Source organism: Lutra lutra, chromosome 17, assembly GCF_902655055.1.
Source record: "Lutra lutra chromosome 17, mLutLut1.2, whole genome shotgun sequence".
NCBI classification, from domain to species: Eukaryota; Metazoa; Chordata; class Mammalia; order Carnivora; family Mustelidae; genus Lutra; species Lutra lutra.
Genome location: NC_062294.1, coordinates 38671750 through 38690758, shown reverse-complemented (window position 1 = coordinate 38690758; position 19009 = coordinate 38671750). Strand labels below are relative to the sequence as shown.

General features: G+C 33.6%; 1 protein-coding gene across 2 annotated transcripts in view; it reads right to left on the bottom strand.

Moving 5' to 3' along the window:
• URI1 (URI1 prefoldin like chaperone) overlaps positions 1 to 19009 on the bottom strand; it is a 98823-nt gene that overhangs the window by 55692 nt on the left and 24122 nt on the right. For both annotated transcript variants that reach the window (XM_047711303.1, XM_047711302.1), the window contains one exon: positions 2228 to 2262. In XM_047711303.1, the coding sequence (XP_047567259.1) occupies positions 2228 to 2262 (35 nt within the window). The remainder of the gene's footprint in view (positions 1 to 2227; positions 2263 to 19009) is intronic.

Sequence of the window (19009 nt, the reverse complement as noted above, 5' to 3'; positions counted from 1 at the left end):
AGCAACATGCTTTTCAAAGCAGTGTGCAAGAAAGACAGCCTTAAGAAGCGTTAACAGCTTCCGTTCTTGCTTCCTAGCTCTCTGTAAATAGCACAAAATTATTGTGATTTCCCTGTTTAGTGTCCAACTATGAATTCCTCCATGGCAGGGTCGTTCAATTCCAAACAGCAACGTAACACTGGCATATGGTAGGAACTCAATCACTGTTTGTGGAATTAATAGAATAAAAACATCACGAGAATTCCACAACGCTCCCAAATAGCTATCTATTTCCTGGCTTTCAGAGGAATGGAGATACTTTGGTTTCAGTTTTTTAATATAATAAATCGGTGAGTTCACTGGCCATTTAGATTCTAGCAATATCAGATCCTCATTAAAAACAAACAGAAAAGTCCGTTTCCTCAGCCCTATTAGAAATGATTCAGAGGAAAAGGCAAATTTCAACTGGAAAAATTATTTTAATTTTTTGCGTAGAAATAAGGTATTGTATTACTTTAAGACACTTGTAGGTAAATACCTAAGCTTCTATAGTTTGGAAAGCTTTGGAAAATTGGAAACTGAGATTGAGAGTCAACATGAACCTGCTCTGAAATAAATGTCACATTTCCGTTTGTCAGTGGTTACCAGACTTGGACATTGCTACAGTATCTGCAAACTAAAATGCTATATATAATTATATATATATATATGGTCTTCATCTACTCAAACATTTATTAAGTATCTATAATATGCCACACACAGTAGGAGGTGCTGTAGCTAAAAAAAAAAATGAAAACGTGCCCCTTGGCCTTAAAGAATTTTCATTCTAACAGGCAAAGAATCTTACAAAACAAACCAGAAGCAAGTTATTCACACTCTGCTTCAATTAGTATCTGTTCTTAGTGATTCCAACATTTTACTGATCTCCTGAATTCCTTACCAAATCAAAAGAGAGAAGGCCACGTGAATAAAACTTCCTCTGGAATTATTTATAAAATGGATCACTTTGGCCAAATTAGCACAAGGTGGAGGGTTGAGGGGGAATGGTTAATTCTTTGGCCAAGTACTTGAATTTCAAGTTTTAACCTGGACTGAATGTATAATGAAAAGAGTGAATGTCCATCATGGAAATGTTGACAGACTTACACTACCAGTAGATGCAACTACAACACTGCATTTATTGAAAATTAATGAAGTCCCTGAATTTTTATTTATAAAGTGGATATTATTAGTTTTAGATTATTTTCTGCAAGCCAACAGTCAGAATTTAATAAGATGATGTGTACAGATTGAACCGATTTTCACTCTTATCCACTGCTTGCAGCCTATGTGCATTTAAACCAAAAAACATTTGATATACACTAACTATAAATTATTTCCTTGGAGATCTCTCAGGCATGAAGAAAAAGCCTCTTAAATAAATTTAAAATATTATATGCTTGATGGTGTATAACCAAAGGTTTAATCTCACCACTAAAGGGGCAGTTACCATGATTTTGCAATAACCCTGCAGACAATAATCAAGACAGCTCCTGTTGTTCTCTCAGTAAAATCTTCGTAAACACAGCATGGATATATTGTAATTTGATATCTGTAAGATCAACAGCTATACCTCATGACAACTCATAATGTAAGATTTTATTCACCATTACATTGAGTGTTTTCCTCAGAAGACTTAGGGAAGTGTGTTATTTACCAAGCATTGTCCTATTTAACTAAAGATTAGCACATTAAAATAGATATGCTTTCTTTCTCTCTATATTCTAAGAAAAAGTGCAGTCCATAAAGAAAGCTCTGGGAAGTAGGGAATTAATTAGATTTTTTCAAACTTCAGGGAAATGTGGATATTTCCATCACTATTTTAAAACAACTGATTCCAATTATTATTCTACCACAAATATAAGAATATTCCCCAAATAGAGCTCTCTCTGATTAGCCACGTTCAAAAATGTCTCAGTCTCCACCTCATAATGATATTAATATTATTCTAATTTGAAAAAAAGAGAAGAAAAGAAAAGAAGAAGGCAATTAGAAAAACACAAATGGTGACACAATTTCAGGAAATCAGGGAACACGTAATTCAGTAAACAGTGAAGGACAATATAAATTAGTATCAAAGCATTCAAAATGGAGATTACTAGAAGAATTCAATTACAGGTTACAAAAAAAATAATACACACTTTACTTAAACACAAAGAGATGACCCCATCAGTATTTCAGAAATAATATAAAACCATCTTTCACTCACCAATGCTGGATTTTCTCTTGGCAGTTAGTGACCACCTGTCATGAAAACAGATAACTACTCATGAAAAAACGGGCTATACACAAAGCTACAAAATCAGTGCATCAGAAACTAGAACAGTGGCGTTACAGATTTAATAGTGTCTCAGTATACATTTTTATTTGTCAAATGCACAGAGATGTGACTGTTCATTTTTAAGCAGCACACTTTATCATAACCCCCTAATGCAGGCTGATAACTGCAGAACAAATTACAGTCTTCCGATTCATACTTTGCTACAAAACCCGCTTCATAACTATTAGGTGACATATGATATAAGATAACTAGTATTTTGTACAATCTACAGACCTGTTTTCAATGTTACATATTTTGTAGAATACACAAATGTTATAAATAACAAAAAACCAATGCAACATTCACGTTTCATCACTAAAAAAATAAAAAAAATTACAGTAGTAAAAATATTTTATTTTGTCAGTATATCTCCAAATGTTTTCACCTGTAATTTTTATTCTGATGCATTAAAAATGAGTTCAGTGATATTTTTCTACTAACATTTTCAAGAAGAAATACTTGGGATAAAGAGATGCTCTGAACAGCCCATTTGTTCCCTTAGTGAATTATGATAAAATTTTAAGCACTTAATAGCCAGTTTAAACTATGTTTATATTACTAAAACAATAAAATTAAGGGCAAAACTTATTTGTTTTCCTTAAAGATATTTCAGCAGAATCTAAAAATGCTGGGGGAAAAAAAAAAAAAAACAACATTAACCAATGAAGAAAAGAAACCCTTGAATGGTAATTTAAAAAACAACACTGTTTTCAGAGATTACTAATTGTTTTTAAATTGCCCATTAATAAAAATTTTAAACAATAATCTCAAATACTGTAACACCATTTTAGAGACAGAGAAACTAAGGGATACAAGCCAAAATGCTCAATACAAGGCCATGTGAGAAAGACAGCAGCATTATCTGGTTTGAAACACACTGCTTCAGTTCACCATTCTAAACACCAATATTGTCTCTTGTCTCTCTTGCTCAATGTTTCACCCAAAAATCACAAGACTTTTTTTTTAGAGGGGGGTAGTGGGGTGCTGTCACTAAATTCCTATTATAACATTTAATTCCTGAAATAAATATCCTCCTTTGGTACATTTTAAATACTTAGGCAGCAATCCTGTACCAAAATACATGCTGTAATCAGATACCCAACCATACTACACATTAACGCAGCATAAAAAGTCCGTTTTAGAATGAAGATCTCTCAGTAAGTATCAATCACACAGCAACACTTAATAACAGTGGTAATATATAATAGAGTACTGACTTTACATCTGGAAGAACCAGGCTAAAACTACATCAATCCATTTCACTGTTTCTGATTTGGCAGTAATTACAAAATAGACAAACAGAATTAAATGTAAATTGAAAAAGAAAAAAATCTTCATGAAATCCTTTTCATAAAGTTCCTCTTTAACAACCCCATTAAAAGATGAGACCCAAAAAACAGTCAGGATGCTTTCCAATCCCAATGCATGTGTTTCCAAGCATGAAGTGAGCCAAAAGCACAAAAAGAAAAGCCCTGCAAACCATAAGAGCAGAATGTTCATTAACCTCTACATGATAATCCTTTCGTAGCTGCATATTAACTAGTTACATATTCATAATCATTTACATTATTTAAAGGACCTTCGATGAAATTTTCTAAGCAATATCCATTAGTGACAGTGTTAAAGGTTACAGAAGATAGTCTACTTAATGTTTCCAGGAAGGCTTTTTAATTAGTAAATATGTAAATTTGGCACATATGCTTTCTATGTTTAAAAAACAAGTCTCTAGTAGAATGGCATGTGTTCTGGCCATCACCCCCCATGGTCTAGTCTCCACTTTGTTTTAGCTATCTTTCCCCCACTCCACCATCTCCCTCACCCCCTTTCTTTCCTAAAATAGTCTCCCAAGAACAGACATTCAAGGATAAAACAACAAAAATCCATTTCATAATTTATAACAGAAATTTTAACCACCAAAATATTGCCTTACACTAAAGTCTGATTACTAGTTACATATAGATATTAGAACAGAGTCGTCCAGTTAGGCAAAAATCAAAGGTACAGGCTCCATATTTTAAGAGTCAGAGAAATAAAGGAAAAGGTGAGAGAGGCGGGTATAATACCTATAACAGCCTTCTGGTAAGGCCACAGTTATCTTTGTTTACATGAGTTATATATCCCACTTACTTCCAAAAACCTTTAAATCCAAGCAGTTGTACTGATATTTTGAGAGATCATTCTAGTTTTCCTCTGTTTTAAAGCAAATTATTCAAAAGAAAATATTGGCAAATTTCTAGAACTGTAGATGCCAAGGAAAATTTTAGAAAAAAGAAAAATCTGATGATTCCAATTGAATCTGAATGGGTTAAAAAAAATCTAATTTTTCCTATTAAGTTAAATAAGTCCAAATAATCTTACTTCTTCTGAAAATTGACTCAGATTAATTCAAGTATTAAATAAATAAAATGAACCTGGTTGTATAAGAAACTTTTGAAAGAACAAAGCAAAACAACAGAAAAACATTTCATTACTTTATTGTCCTTCACAGAAGCTTTTTAATAAGATGGCTATGGAGCAACAATAATAGTTTTTTAAGTTAAACCTGTCAAAACATGCAACTGTTACTCCTGAAGAAAAAATCTCATTGAATCATTTTTAAAAAATTGATTAGTAGGCTTCAACAATTAAAATAATTGACCTAGTAAGTTCTTTAATGTGATATAATAGCATTTAGAGCCAGGAATTTATAAATAAATTATGTGCTTACGCAACAGTACAGCATTAAAGTCCACAGTAAAGAAAAAGGTCTATGAGCTGATTTACCACTTTTTAAGATACATTTTATCTAAGAGTCTTCACCAACAGCCCAGTAGTAAGAAAGTCCATGGTGTGCTTTGTAGTTCAAAAGTGCCCTTACCCTAAAAAGTAGTAACAATGGTATATGCCAAGACTTCATAGGATGAAAACCAGTAAAGGCAGGTTTTTGACCTCTCCAAAACCTGTGTTCAAAATTTAAGTATCTTATCCAATATTATGCAATTGCCCAGGAACTGTTAAGAGAAATAATCATTTTTAGAACCGAGTCTAGCTAACCGGGACTATCTAATCTCAAAGCCCGTATTCACTGGATTGGACTACCTCCAACCATCATGCATCTTACTGGGTGACAGAAGCAAAGCAGCTATTTACATCTTTGGTCTTTCTTTTTTAAAACACTGACTGCTGCTGCTACTTCTCCATTTCATCCACAAACCCTCACTCATACACAAAGAAGACTTTACCAATGTTAGTAAAAGCAAATAAGCTTAAATTCACCAACTGGCTAATAAAAATCCTCATTTCTTCCAACAGCTCCTGGCCTTTTTAGGTCAAGTGACTAAGTATAAACAGATTTCCCAAGCCCCATTTCTTTGTGTGCACTGGGAGGTGGGGGTGTGGGGGGAACGACACGCTAGCCCTCTAATTACTACCACATCTCGTCATACTTTTGAAGTACTTATGACTGAGTTAGATGCCCAGGATGACAGCGGTAGACAACAAAACCAACAACCTCTTTTTCTTTATGTCAGTGACTAGCTAACATACATACAAATTCTGTTGCAAAAGGTTAAAGTAATATTTGATAAATTTTAAAGCCAATAAACTATATGGGGAATAATAATTCCTTTGCTGTTTTTCCTCAGAAGAAACTTTCCAAAAATTATTTTGTTAAGGAATGAATGATTTAACATGTATTAAGATCTTCATTACTTATTTCCATTTGTGCTATTTATTTTGGTAAGAGACCACAAGGGGGCATCAACCCATGAGTTTTCTCTGTTAAGTAACAGTGCCACATTAAAATCAGACTGGAACAGAAAGCCTAGAAGGGTAACTTTGCTTAAGTCTCAAATGATACTTCTCTCAAAAATGTTCCATTTCATTTCTAACCCCCCCCCCAACTGTATTTCAATTTCAAATTCTCCCTCTACGGATTCATATACAGAATGATAATCTGAGGACTGTATTAATCAGAGCTGTCTAAATTTATACAGTTTGCTTCTCTTATTAGACTGTCTTCTGACAGATTGTACAATTTGGGGAGTTAAAGCTGCTGAATAAAAAAAAAAGTATCAGTGGTGGCTAAAACCAATGGATAGTACACATGCACTGTTATCTGACAGTTGCTTAAAAGGTCGAAAATAATTTTTTTCAAAAACATATTGTCAGTTAATTACACAGACATCTGAAAGTCATTGGCAAAGTATACAAAAAGCATACTTCAACAAAATTAGTAAGATATTAGGGGTGCCTGGGTGGCTCAGTGGGTTAAGCCTCTGCCTTCAGCTCAATTCATGATCACTGGGTCTTGGGATCTAGCCCCCATCAGTCTCCCTGCTCAGCGGGGAGTCTGCTTCTCTCTCTCTCTCTCCCCTCCCTCCCCATGGCTCATTCTCTCAAATGAATAAATAAAATCTTTTTTAAAAATTTGTAAAATATTACAAGTCTTCTTAATAAGACTCTGCAAAGAAGGAATTGACTACAGGTTCTTAAAAAGGAAATTGCAACAAATAATAAATGCAATGAACTGAGTATTTCTACATAAAATTTTTAAATAAATTTACTTTCTAAATATGTTGAAAATCAAAAATACCAAAACTACCAAAAATTTAACTCCAACTATATAGAACCACTTTTTAGAACATTCAAATGTCCTTATTCAAAAACATCGTTAGGATGGAATCAAAATAATCATCTTAATTCTTACTTTTACATTTAGCCCAATTTTCACCTACACAAGCTTCTAACGCACTTCTCACATTCAAACCCAGTCTCTTTATACACAAATATTAGATTACGTCTAACATACTTTGGTATTGTACATTCCATTCCTTCATAGTTCTACCTACAAATTAGGGCTCTTTCTTTTCCTTTCTGTTATTACTCACAATACCAAATATAAAGATACTTGGTAACAGTAATAGTTGGTAAAGATAAAGGTTTGTCACAATGGAAATATCAAACACTGGTAACATCTACATCCAGCAATATGCCTAAAAATGAAGACTTCGATGTGTGGAGGGTTCTGTTTTTAGGGGTATTTGAATTAGGAATCCAGGAAACTCTAACCGTACTGGCTGAAAGCCCAGTGAGTTATGGGTCACGTCTACTTTATTCACCAATGTATTCGCCTGCCATACTGACAGTAAGCATGCATCTAGTCCTTTTAAAGAAGTACAGGTCTACCATCACCTAGCCAAAAACCTCAGCAGATACGTTTCTCAGTTTAAAAATTTTCGTAACTTAACGAAGTAATACAGTATATGTAACATACATTATAAACACCAACCCCCAGTGAAACACCACTCTGTATCAAACACAGTAACACTGGCAATAAAATATATGAATATTCAAAATAAATGGAATAAGTGCCTCACTCAAATCAGTTCCAACCAGTTTGTCAACAAATGAATATGCCACACACTTAGGAATAACTTTGTTTTCAGTGCTTTTTAGCCTTCTGAATTGCAGATTGGGGACTGTAACCTGCATTTATTTCTGAACTTGAAATAATGCTTGAATCACAGCTTGCATGCCCACTGTTTTACCAGAGATACCAGTTTGTCTCCTCTTATATTTACAACACTGATCCATTCTGAATTAATTTTGAATACTGCCCATTGACTGCTATCATCTGAAGATTCATAATCTGAGATTTAATTTATATTATCACTTTTACCATCATTTGTTTCTAGTTGAGCTTCATTACAGGTCAAGAAAAATCTCCAAATTAAAGCCCAGAGATTTGAAAACAAAAAATTGAAAATACAGAAAAGACTAAGAAGAGATATGTAAAACACTGTATAACTGAAAACTCAGAAAGCGAAAGAAGAGCTTATGTGACAGAAGCAATATGTGAACCTACTATGACAGGATTTTCCAAAATGAGGAGGAAGGTATCAGCCAACAGATTCTAGAAACTCTAACAACCTCAAGCAAGAGAAAAAAAAATTACATCAAGGAAAAACAAACTTCCACAAATGAAACCCTCCCAAAAAAAGAAAATTTTAGGGGCGCCTGGGTGGCTCAGTGGGTTAAAGCCTCTGCCTTCAGCTCAGGTCATGATCCCAGAGTCCTGGGATCAGGCCCCACATGGGGCTCTCTGCTCAGCAGGGAGCCTGCTTCCTCCTCTCCCTCTGCCTGCCTCTCTGCTTACTTGTGATCTCTGTCAAATAAATAAATAAAATCTTTAAAAAAAATTTTTTATAAGCATCAAGAAAGAGCGAGGAGGATATACACTGCCTTCAAAGTAGCAACTAGAAGAGCTAGAGCGAACTTCAACAAAAAACAAAAAACAGAAAATAAGATAAAACCTTACAGTGCTGAAAAAAATAACTGAAAACTGGTAATTATGTACAGCAAATAGATCCTTCAACATGAAGGAAAAATAAAAACATTTTCACACAGAAAAAGAATTCTTCACCAGCAAATTTTCACTAAAAGAAATACTACATATATATGATGTGATGGAGGTGCTAGCTAAAATGCCAAGATGATAATCATTTTGCAATATATAAGCATATCAAATCAACATATTGTACATCTTAAATTTATATACTGGTGTATGTCAATTGCATCTCAATAAAGCTGAGAAAAAATGCTACAGAGCTATTCAGAATAACATTAATGCAAAAAGAACTAAGAACAACTGTACAGGACAAATGAAAAGTAAAGTTAAATCAGTATTGATCACATCAAACAAGTATTGTGGTATTTAAAACATGGAATTAAAATGCACGAAAGCAATAATGCAAGAGGTAGGATGAATAAATGAATTCATGTTGTGCTCTCTAGAAGAAAATTAACCTAGTAAAAAAGATGGTACAAGGATACAGTATACTTAATGCTAACATATGTGTGTGTATATATATATCTACATATACACACACGTATATCTACAGTAAAAAAAAGTATCACCAGCTCACAAAGGGGAGAAAATGCAACATATCTGATTAAATCAAAGGAAGGCCAAAAAAAGAGAAAAAAGAACATAAAAGTAGATCAAAGAGACCCACAATGAGTTACCACTTCACACCTATTAGAATGGCTCAGAAGGAGGGAGGGATAGGGGAGGGAGAGAGGGAACTGAGAGAAAAGAAAAAGGAAGGGAAGAAGGGAGAAGGAAAGTAACAAGTGTTGGAAGGATACAGAAAAACTGAAACTCTTGTGTACTACTGGTGCGAATATAAGATGGTGCAGCCACTGTGGGAAATGGTAAGGTGGTTCCTCAAAAACTAAACACAGGATTACCATATGATCCAGCAATTCCACTTCTGGTTATATACATAAAAGGGTTGAAGCAAAGTCTCAAACATGTTTGAACACTCAGTCCATAGTAGCATTATTCACAATAAACAAAAAGGTAAAAGCAATTCATGTTATTCATGAATGAATAATAAAATGCAATGTATACATACAATGGATTATCATTCAGACTTTAAAAATTAAATTCAGAAATATGCTACAATATGGACAAACCTTTACTTATGCTGAATAAAACAAGAGAGTCACTAAAGGACAAATACTATAAGATTCCATTTATGTGAGACACCTACAGTGTCAAATTTATAGAGACAGAATATAAAACAGTAGTTGCCAGCATATGGGGAAAAGGCATAATGGGAGTTATTTCTTAATGCACAATTTCAGTTTTACAGATATAAAGTTCCAGAGATAGATGATGGTGATACTTAATATCACTGAAATGTATGCTTAAAATTGATTTAAATGATTTTATATTATAGTTTACTACAAATTCAAAAAGGGAAAATTAAAAGTCAGGTAGAAAAATGACTGATACCTAAAAAATAATGATTACAGAAAAAATTAAAACTCACAATGCATGTATTACCAAAAAAAGCAAAAATCGATAACTTTTTCATCTCTAGGAGCTTTCATCTCAAGAAACTAAAAAAAAATCATAGCCAAAAGGAAATTTTTAAAAGGAAGAATAAGATAAAAATAGAAATCAATGATGTAGGGAGCCAATTTACTAAAGAAAAATAAAAAAATTGTTCCTTTAAAAAGACTGATAAAACTGATAAACCCATAGAAAGACAAATCAAGGAGAAAAACACATGCACACAAATTGCAAATTAAAAACAGCACATTACTAACAAATCTGTAGATATTAAAAAGGGAGTATTACAAATAACTCAAGGCCAATAAAATTTGAAAACCCAGATAGAAAGAAAAATTCCCTGAAAATCACATTTCCAAAACTGACACAATTAGAAATAGAAAATGTGAACAGTCTTCTTATAAACAAAGAAATTGAGACTGATTTTAAAATATTAACAGAAGGAAAACAGTAGGCCCAGACAACTTGACTAATGAATTATTTCAAACAATTAAAAACAATAGCGACAGTATACAAGCTCTTTTATAAAATACACAAAAATGAGTTATTTTATGAGGCCAGTATGACCATGAAACCAAAACCAAACATGAACATTACAAGAAAACAAACAAAAAAACACTACAGACCAATATCCCTCACAAAACACAGAAACAAAAACCTTAGCAAAATAATACGAAATTTAATCTCACATTATATGAAAAGATAAACATATCATAACAAAGGGGTTTTCAGGAATGCAATGGTGTTTCAATATTTTTTAAAAATCAAAATAACTCACCTCATTAACATCTCAACACAAAAAAAGCATGTGATAAAATTCAACATCTACCCATGATAAAGGGAGCAAACTACAAACAGGAGAACAATTCCTTATTTTCATAGACTATCTACAAAAAGCCTACAGCAAACATCATTTATAATGATAAACTATTTGAAGCTGTTTGCCTAATATGCAGAACTAGATAAGGAAGCCTACTATCACTACTTTTATTCAACACTATATTAAAGGTCCTACATCATTCAGTAAGGCAAAAAATAAAAGCCTTAAGAAGAGAATAAAACTGCTATTATGCAGACAACATGCCTGTACATATCTATACACATACTATCAGAATATACATTTATAACAGTCAATATATAAAAATCAAGTATATGACCATATACCAGCAAAAACAAACAGCAAATAAATTACAAAATGCAATTAAAAGTAACAAACATCAAGGGATAAATGTAAAACACATGCAAGATTTATATGCTAAAAGCTGATGCCAAAAGAAGTTAGAAAAGAACTAAATAAACTGAAAGATATACCATGTTCATGGATTCGAAAATTTAGTGCAAAAATGTCAACAGTCCCCCAATTAATCTTTAGACTCAGTGCACTCCAAGCAAAACCCCAGCAGGTTACTTCTTAAGTACTGAAAAGTTGATTCTCAAATACTCATTAAAAAGCAAAGCCTCAAGAAAAATAAAGGAAATCATGAAGGTGAACAAAGTTAAGAGGAATTTACTACTACATACAAAGACCTAGCAAAAATAATGTTGTATTCATGCCAGTAGAGGCAAATAATACAATGAAACAGAAAAGAAACAGAATTACATATACATGGTTCACATAATTTATGAAAAAGACATACTCCGTAAGAAATTGGAACCATGCCTTAGGAGTAAGGGTTACACACTAAGAATAAGTACAATATTCAAACAGAAATAAAATTTCAACTGGCTGCTAAAAGGAAACTTACTCATGTTTGAAAAGTAACATCATCTAGAGTCTCTACCATGTTTCACTACAATGTCTGGTATCCAATCAAAAATTACAAGACAGCCCATGCAAACAGGAGCAGCTGATGAAAAACCAAGGGTAAAAATAAAAAAACAAAAACAGATCCTCATTTGATTTACATATTGCAGTTAAAAGATAATTTATGATAAACATATTCACAAAAATAGAGCAAAGGTTAGAGACATCAATTCTAGAAGCCAAGAATCTATTTAAATAATACGAAAACAAATTCTGTAAATAAAAAAGACAACAACTGAGACTACGCATTTAGTAGGTGGGTTTACCAGATTAGAGATACATAAAAACAGAGGGTTAGTGAATAGGAATACAGTTCAATTGAAGGTATCTAAATTGGCATTCAGAGCAAAGAAGGACAGAACCAAAGAGAAAATCTGAAAGCAGATAAAGGGGAAAATATATACAAATTCTTCAGAAAAGAAAACAATATAACTGACAGAAGACTAACAGAAATGAAGAAAGTCAAAAGACAATGGAATGGCATCTTAAAAGTGTTGGGAAAGGGTGAACCTACCAACTTAGAATTAAATAAATATGGAACAGAATGTTTAAAACCATAATAATCCTAAGGTCTCAGGGGTTAAAAACATATGTAGAGGTAAAATATAGGATAATAACACAAATGAGACAGGGTTGGTCAATAAAATTAAACTATCAAAAATTATTCAAATTATTTCTTAAGTGGCAAAATTTCAAAAGGTCAATGAACAATCTTCTACCAATTTAAAGTAGTCTGTAATAAGTAAATGTTACATATTGTAATCTTTAAGGTAATAACTGAAAGGAAAATAAGACCCATATAACTATAAAGCTAACAGAGTCTAAAAGAGTATAAAATATCTTAACACAAAAGAAAAAAATTGCAGGAATAAGAACAAGTATGACAGACAAGTGGGAAAGACATGGTAAGATGGGTAGAATAAGTGATGGATGAGAAAATTTAAAGACCTAATAGAGAAATAACATGTTCACAGATTAGAACTTCAAAAATAAAAGCACAATGAGGCAACATAAGGTGGCTAACAAAAAGACTGAAAATATCTAACATAGCAACATTTAACTGAAAAATGTGACATTATTTTTCAAATAAGAGCTTAATTAAGATAAGCCAGTGGTCCCTTAATATAGAAGTTATGTATCACACAGAAAGAATTGACAAGATTTAGTAAATTAGTAGTATTAAAGAGATGGATCAGGGTAGGCTAAAAAGATTCTGGTTTGAACAGTGCTGCCCAGAATTGGGATGAGGATGTACAACACGTAGATTAGGGACAAAGGTGACCCATTCAATTTTAATAAATGAGACTGAACTGTTTATGGGACATCCAACAGAAGCTGCCCAAAAAGCAACAGGTGTGGGCAAGAGCAGAGGGCATACAGGATTACATGAGAGAGTACAGGCAGAATAACCAGTGAGGATAGCCAAAAATGGAAAGTACAGGGATTGCTAATATTTAAGAGTCAGATGAAGAAACTAGAGACTAAGTAGTAATAGAAAAAGAGGTAGAAGACCCCCCCAAAAAAGTGAAATCACAAAAGTTACTAGGACACACAGTTCAGTAGTTTACAGGGAGCAATGAAAGTTTCAAATGAAGCACAGAGGTCAAGTAAGGCCAGAACTAAGAAAAGGTCCACTGAGTTTGGCAAACTAGAGTAATTTCAGTGAAAAGAAGGAGGCTAGCTTACAGTAAGCTTGAGAAGTACATGAAAAGCAAAAAATTAAAAAGAGAAGATTATCACACTGTATTACGTTTTGTTAACATATCTCCCTATAAATTTGTAAGTCTCTTGAAGGCAGAAAAAAATACCCTATTTATCACAGTATCCAGCACAGTGTCTGGAATGAAACTCAGTCTTGTCTTTTTGTTCCTTGCAAAAAGCACTCATTTGCAATTACTTTAACATTACTTGATTCATAAAGAAATCAGGGGCACCTGGGCGGCTCAGTCAGTTAAGCATCCAACTCTTGATTTTGGCTCAGGTCATGATCTCAGGGTCATGGGATGGAGCCCCACATCAGGCTCCACACTTGAGCCTGTTTAAGAGTCTCTCTTCTGCCTCTCCTTCTGCCCCTCCCCCTGCCCTGCTTGTGCATGCATGTGCTCTAAAAGATTAAAAAAAAAAAAATTAAAAATCAAAGAAATCAAAGTTTTAGGAACAATGATCAAATCCATAAATTAAACAGGATTTTTTATTTTGTTATTTTATTTTTTTGCTATATTGTATTGGAATTTCTTTAGAATACAGATTTTTTTAAAAAACATACTTAGGGTATTCTGCCCCCGCAAAAAACATGTCATTATCTTAAGTGTAACCCCACAGTAAATAAGTGAGGAGTAGCCAGAAATGAAGCTAAAAAGATGAGTCAGACAATACAAGAGTCTCAAATCACATTTTACTGACCCTGGATTTTACGCTAAATTACACAGGGACTTAGAATGACAAAAGTGACACCATTCTATTTATGTTGTTTAAAAAAAAAAAAGCTCCCCAAAATAGGTAGAAGCAGAGTAAGAGTGGAACCACCAAGACCAGGAAGGAATTACTGCCTCCAGGTAAGAAATACCTTGAAAATAGCTGCAGAGAGCACAGGAAATAAGAAATTCAAGGAACCAAACACACTGTTCTCTAGGCTTGGGTTTTTTTTTTTTTTTTTTTAAGATTTTATTTATTTATTTGACAGACAGAGATCACAAGTAGGCAGAGAGGCAGACAGAGAGAGGGGGGGAGAAGCAGGCTCCCCGCTGAGCAGAGAGCCCCAGGCGGGGCTCGATCCCAGGACCCTGAGCTCATGACCTGAGGTGAAGACAGAGGCTTTAACCCACTGAACCACCCAGGCGCCCCTGTTCTCTAGATTTTGACCATCTTATTCTTCTAATCCTCTTATCTCTTTTTACTTAATATCTTAAATTAAATTGACTAATATTCTTCAAGAAAATAAGAAAAGTTCATAAGCAAAAACAGTTTACCTTTCAAATCAATGATCACACCTCTAGGACTTCACACAAAATCACCTGATAAATGAGAAATAATTTAACAGAGTAACCTGCTGGAACATTATTTGCATTATCAAGAGACTGAAAACCACCAAATACCCATCAAAAAGATACCAGTTGAAAAAAAAATAAATAACACACAATAGAGTACTATGCAACCATAAAATATGATGAGGAAGAGCTCTATGAACTAGAGTAATTCCTAAGTATAAATTTAATGAGAAAAACAAGGGGCAAAATATAACATGCTACCTTGTGTGTAAGAAGGTGGGAGGGAAGGTAAGAGTATATTTTTAAATAAGAAACACAGGGAGGGTACGCCTGGGTGGCTCAGTTGGTTAAGCCACTGCCTTCAGCTCAGGTCATGATCCCAGTGTCCTGGGATCAAATCCCACATCGGGCTCCTTGCTCAGTGGGAGCCTGCTTCTCCATCTGCCTCTGCCTGCCACTCTGTCTGCCTGTGCTCACTCTGACAAATAAATAAAAGTTTAAAAAAAAAATTAACACAGAGAGAATACTCTAGAGATTACTGAAAACATCAACTGGGATAGATAGAAAAATGGATTATCTTAGTGTATCTTTTGACAGTTGTGATTTTATACAACTGTATAAAACATGTAGATGTTTTATGAATTCATAAAACAAAACTAAGTCAAACTGATTAAAAAAAAGCAAATACTACAATTCAATACAAATAGAAACTGTCATCAAATCCAAGAGATAACTGCACAGAAAAAGTAATAATAATTCAAGCACTTTTGAGATCAGTATCTTAACTCTACACCCGGAAGGAGGTTAATTCTGTAAGAACAAATGGAACTGCAAGGAGATCCTGAGCTTCACTTTACAGGTTTGCTGTTAGCAATGGTATTAATGTAGTAATTCTAAAACTATTTTGGGTATATTGTAGGATAAAACAAATGAACAAATGAAGATGTTGCTGAGAACCCAGGTTTTTACTATGGAAGAAGGGAGATTCAAATACAGATGGCAGAAAGTTAAAGAACCACCCGGTGGTAATGATCTGAATGGAAAGTTTCGGATCCACCAAATAATTTTGTTTTCAACTTTCTTTTCTGAGTAGTTCTAATTATTTGCAAAGACTGACATTTTATGACTTCTTAAAGGTCTTCCTTTAAGAAAATTTACTTATTAAAAGACTAAAACTCAATTCATCTTACAAATATTGGTACAGTGAACCTTTTTGTAAGTCTAAGGTACATTATGGGATCCTACTGACTGTATTTTTCCTATGTCTTGTTATTTCATCACCCTAGTAATTATACTTCATGATTACTAATTTTTCCTAACTATGCTTTAAAAAAAGAATTATACAGTAAAATGATGGGGAAAAATCACGGAATCACCTAGAAGGATACTGCAATCAATAGTGAAAAGTCTTTCTTGTTTTCTCATTGTACTGTCCAAAGTACTATACCATCTTTCAAAATAAGTATGAAGACCAAGAGACACTATCTTTGTTTGTTTTTAGCTTTGTTTTTAGCTTTAAATAGTTGACAATTCAGAAATTTTCATTTTCTGTCCATAATGGCAAGGAGAAAAAAAGTTAGAGAAGACATTTCACAATTATTAAACAAACTAGATTATTTTAAAAACAGCAGCTCTCTTGACCAGTGCTGTCCAACAGAATTTTCTTTCATGATGAAAAGCTTCAAGGGGCACCTGGGTGGCTCAGTGGGTTAAGCCTCTGCCTTCGCCTCAGGTCATGATCCTGGGATCCTGGGATCAAGCCCCACATCGGGCTCCCTGCTCCACGGGGAGCCTGTTCTCCCTTTCCCAGTCCTCCTGCTTGTGTTCCCTCTCTCCCTGTCTCTGTCTCTGTCAAATAAATCAATAAATAAAATCTTTAAAAAAAGAAAAGAAAAGCTTTAAAATCAGAACTCTCCAATGCAACAATGTACAACTATTAAATATCTGAAATGTGGTCAATTCAACTAAGAAATTTAATTTTTTAATTTTATTTAATTTTAATTATTCTGAACTTTAAACTTAGTAACCACATGTGATTAGTAGTTACCATATTTGCACTAGACAAAGGTAAAAAATGATAATATAATATAAATCAAATCTCAGATTATGAATCTTCAGATGACAAAATCCTAAATTTCTTCAAACTCAACAACAGACAATATACAAAATTAACTCAATATACAAAAGTAACTCAATATACAAAAGTAACTCAAATTACTCAATGATGTAAATATAAGAGATAAAACCACAGAACTCTTCGAAGAAAGCAGGTATAAATCTTCATGACCCTCAATTTGGCAATTTTGTTCTTAGATATGACACTAAAGCATGAGCAACCAAAGAAAAAAATAGATAAACTGGACTTCATCAAAATTAAAAACTTGTGTACAAAGGACATTATCAAGAAAGTAAGATGATAACCTATAGGAGAAAATATTTGCAAATCACACAGCTGATAAGGGTTTAATACCTAGAATAAAGAACTGTAGCACAACCCAAAAAAACCCAACTTGAAAATGGAGGATTTCTCCAAAATGACATCTGAATGGCTAATAAACACACGGAAGGATACTTAACATCCTTAGTTACTAGAGAAATGCAAATCAAAACCGCAATGAGATAGCTCCACACCTATTACAATAGCTATAATCAAAAACAATGAAAAGGGGGTGCCTGGGTGGTTCAGTGGGTTAAGCCTCTGCCTTCGGTTCAGGTCTCAGGGTCCTGGGATCAAGCCCCTTATCAGGCTCTCTGCTCAGCAGGGAGCCTGCTTCCCCTCCTCTTTCTCTGCCTGCCTCTCTGCCTACTCGTGATCTCTGTCAAATAAACAAAAAAAAATTTTTTTTAATTAAAAAAATAAAAACAATGAAAAGTAAGTGTGGCAAAGATGTGGAAAAAATAGGAAACCTCATGCACTACTGATGTAAAATTCTGCAAATGCTGTGGAAAATAGTTGGCCATTCCTCAAAAGGTTAAACAAAGAATTACCATATGACCCAGCAATTCCACTCCCAGGTACACACCATAAAGAACTGAAAACAAGGACTCAGATACTTGTACACCAATGTTCATAGCAACATCACTCACAAGAGCAAAAAAGCAGAAATAATCTATGTATTCATCAAGAGATGAGCAAATAAACAAAACATGGTATATACCTACAATGGAATATTATTGTCATAAACAGAAATGAGGCTGTAATACACAACATGGACAAACCCTGAAAACATTATGCTACATGAAACAAGCCAGTCACAAAAGGACAAAGATCATACGATTCCACTTACATGAAATATCAAGAATTGATAAATTCATATAGACAGAAAGTAGGTTAGAGGTAACCAGGGGCTCAAGAGAGGAGAATGAGAGATACTGCTTAATGGTTACAGACTTTCTGTTTGGGGTATTGAAAAAGCTTTATAAACAGTGGTGACAGCTGCAAAACAGTGAATGTATTTAATGCCACGGAAATGTACACTTAAATGATTAACGTGGCAAATTTTACTTTGTATGTATTTTATCACAATAAATAAGATTGCTGAAATAAAAGATCTCTAAATTATATTTCTTTTTTCACTCCTACAGGTTTTTAAGTAAGCTTCTTGAGGTCAGAGACTCAAGAGAATGGAAGAGGGAGGAGAAGTAGTAGCACTGGAAATGAATTTTGAAAGCGAAGATTATGTAATGGTTTATCCTTGTATCTCCCTAAATCCTAGAACAAACCATACAAACTGGGAAGAAAACTATACATACTTGGATATAGTGGATGTTGAATAAAAGATGACTGACTTGAACTGAGGAGGAAAAAAAAAAAATCAATGAATGAACAATGATACACTTCTAAGAACACAAAGGAAAGAGAGTATTCCCATCCAATTAGTCATTCAACAAGAACTTCATCAAGTAATAGCATGCAGCAAGAACCTGGATTATCCCATTTTTCTAAAAGGCCATGTGGCAGTGTTCTTAAATCTCATATGATCTTTATATACCAAAATTTACTTAATACAAAGACGATAGCAATGTTTAAATTCTTATTA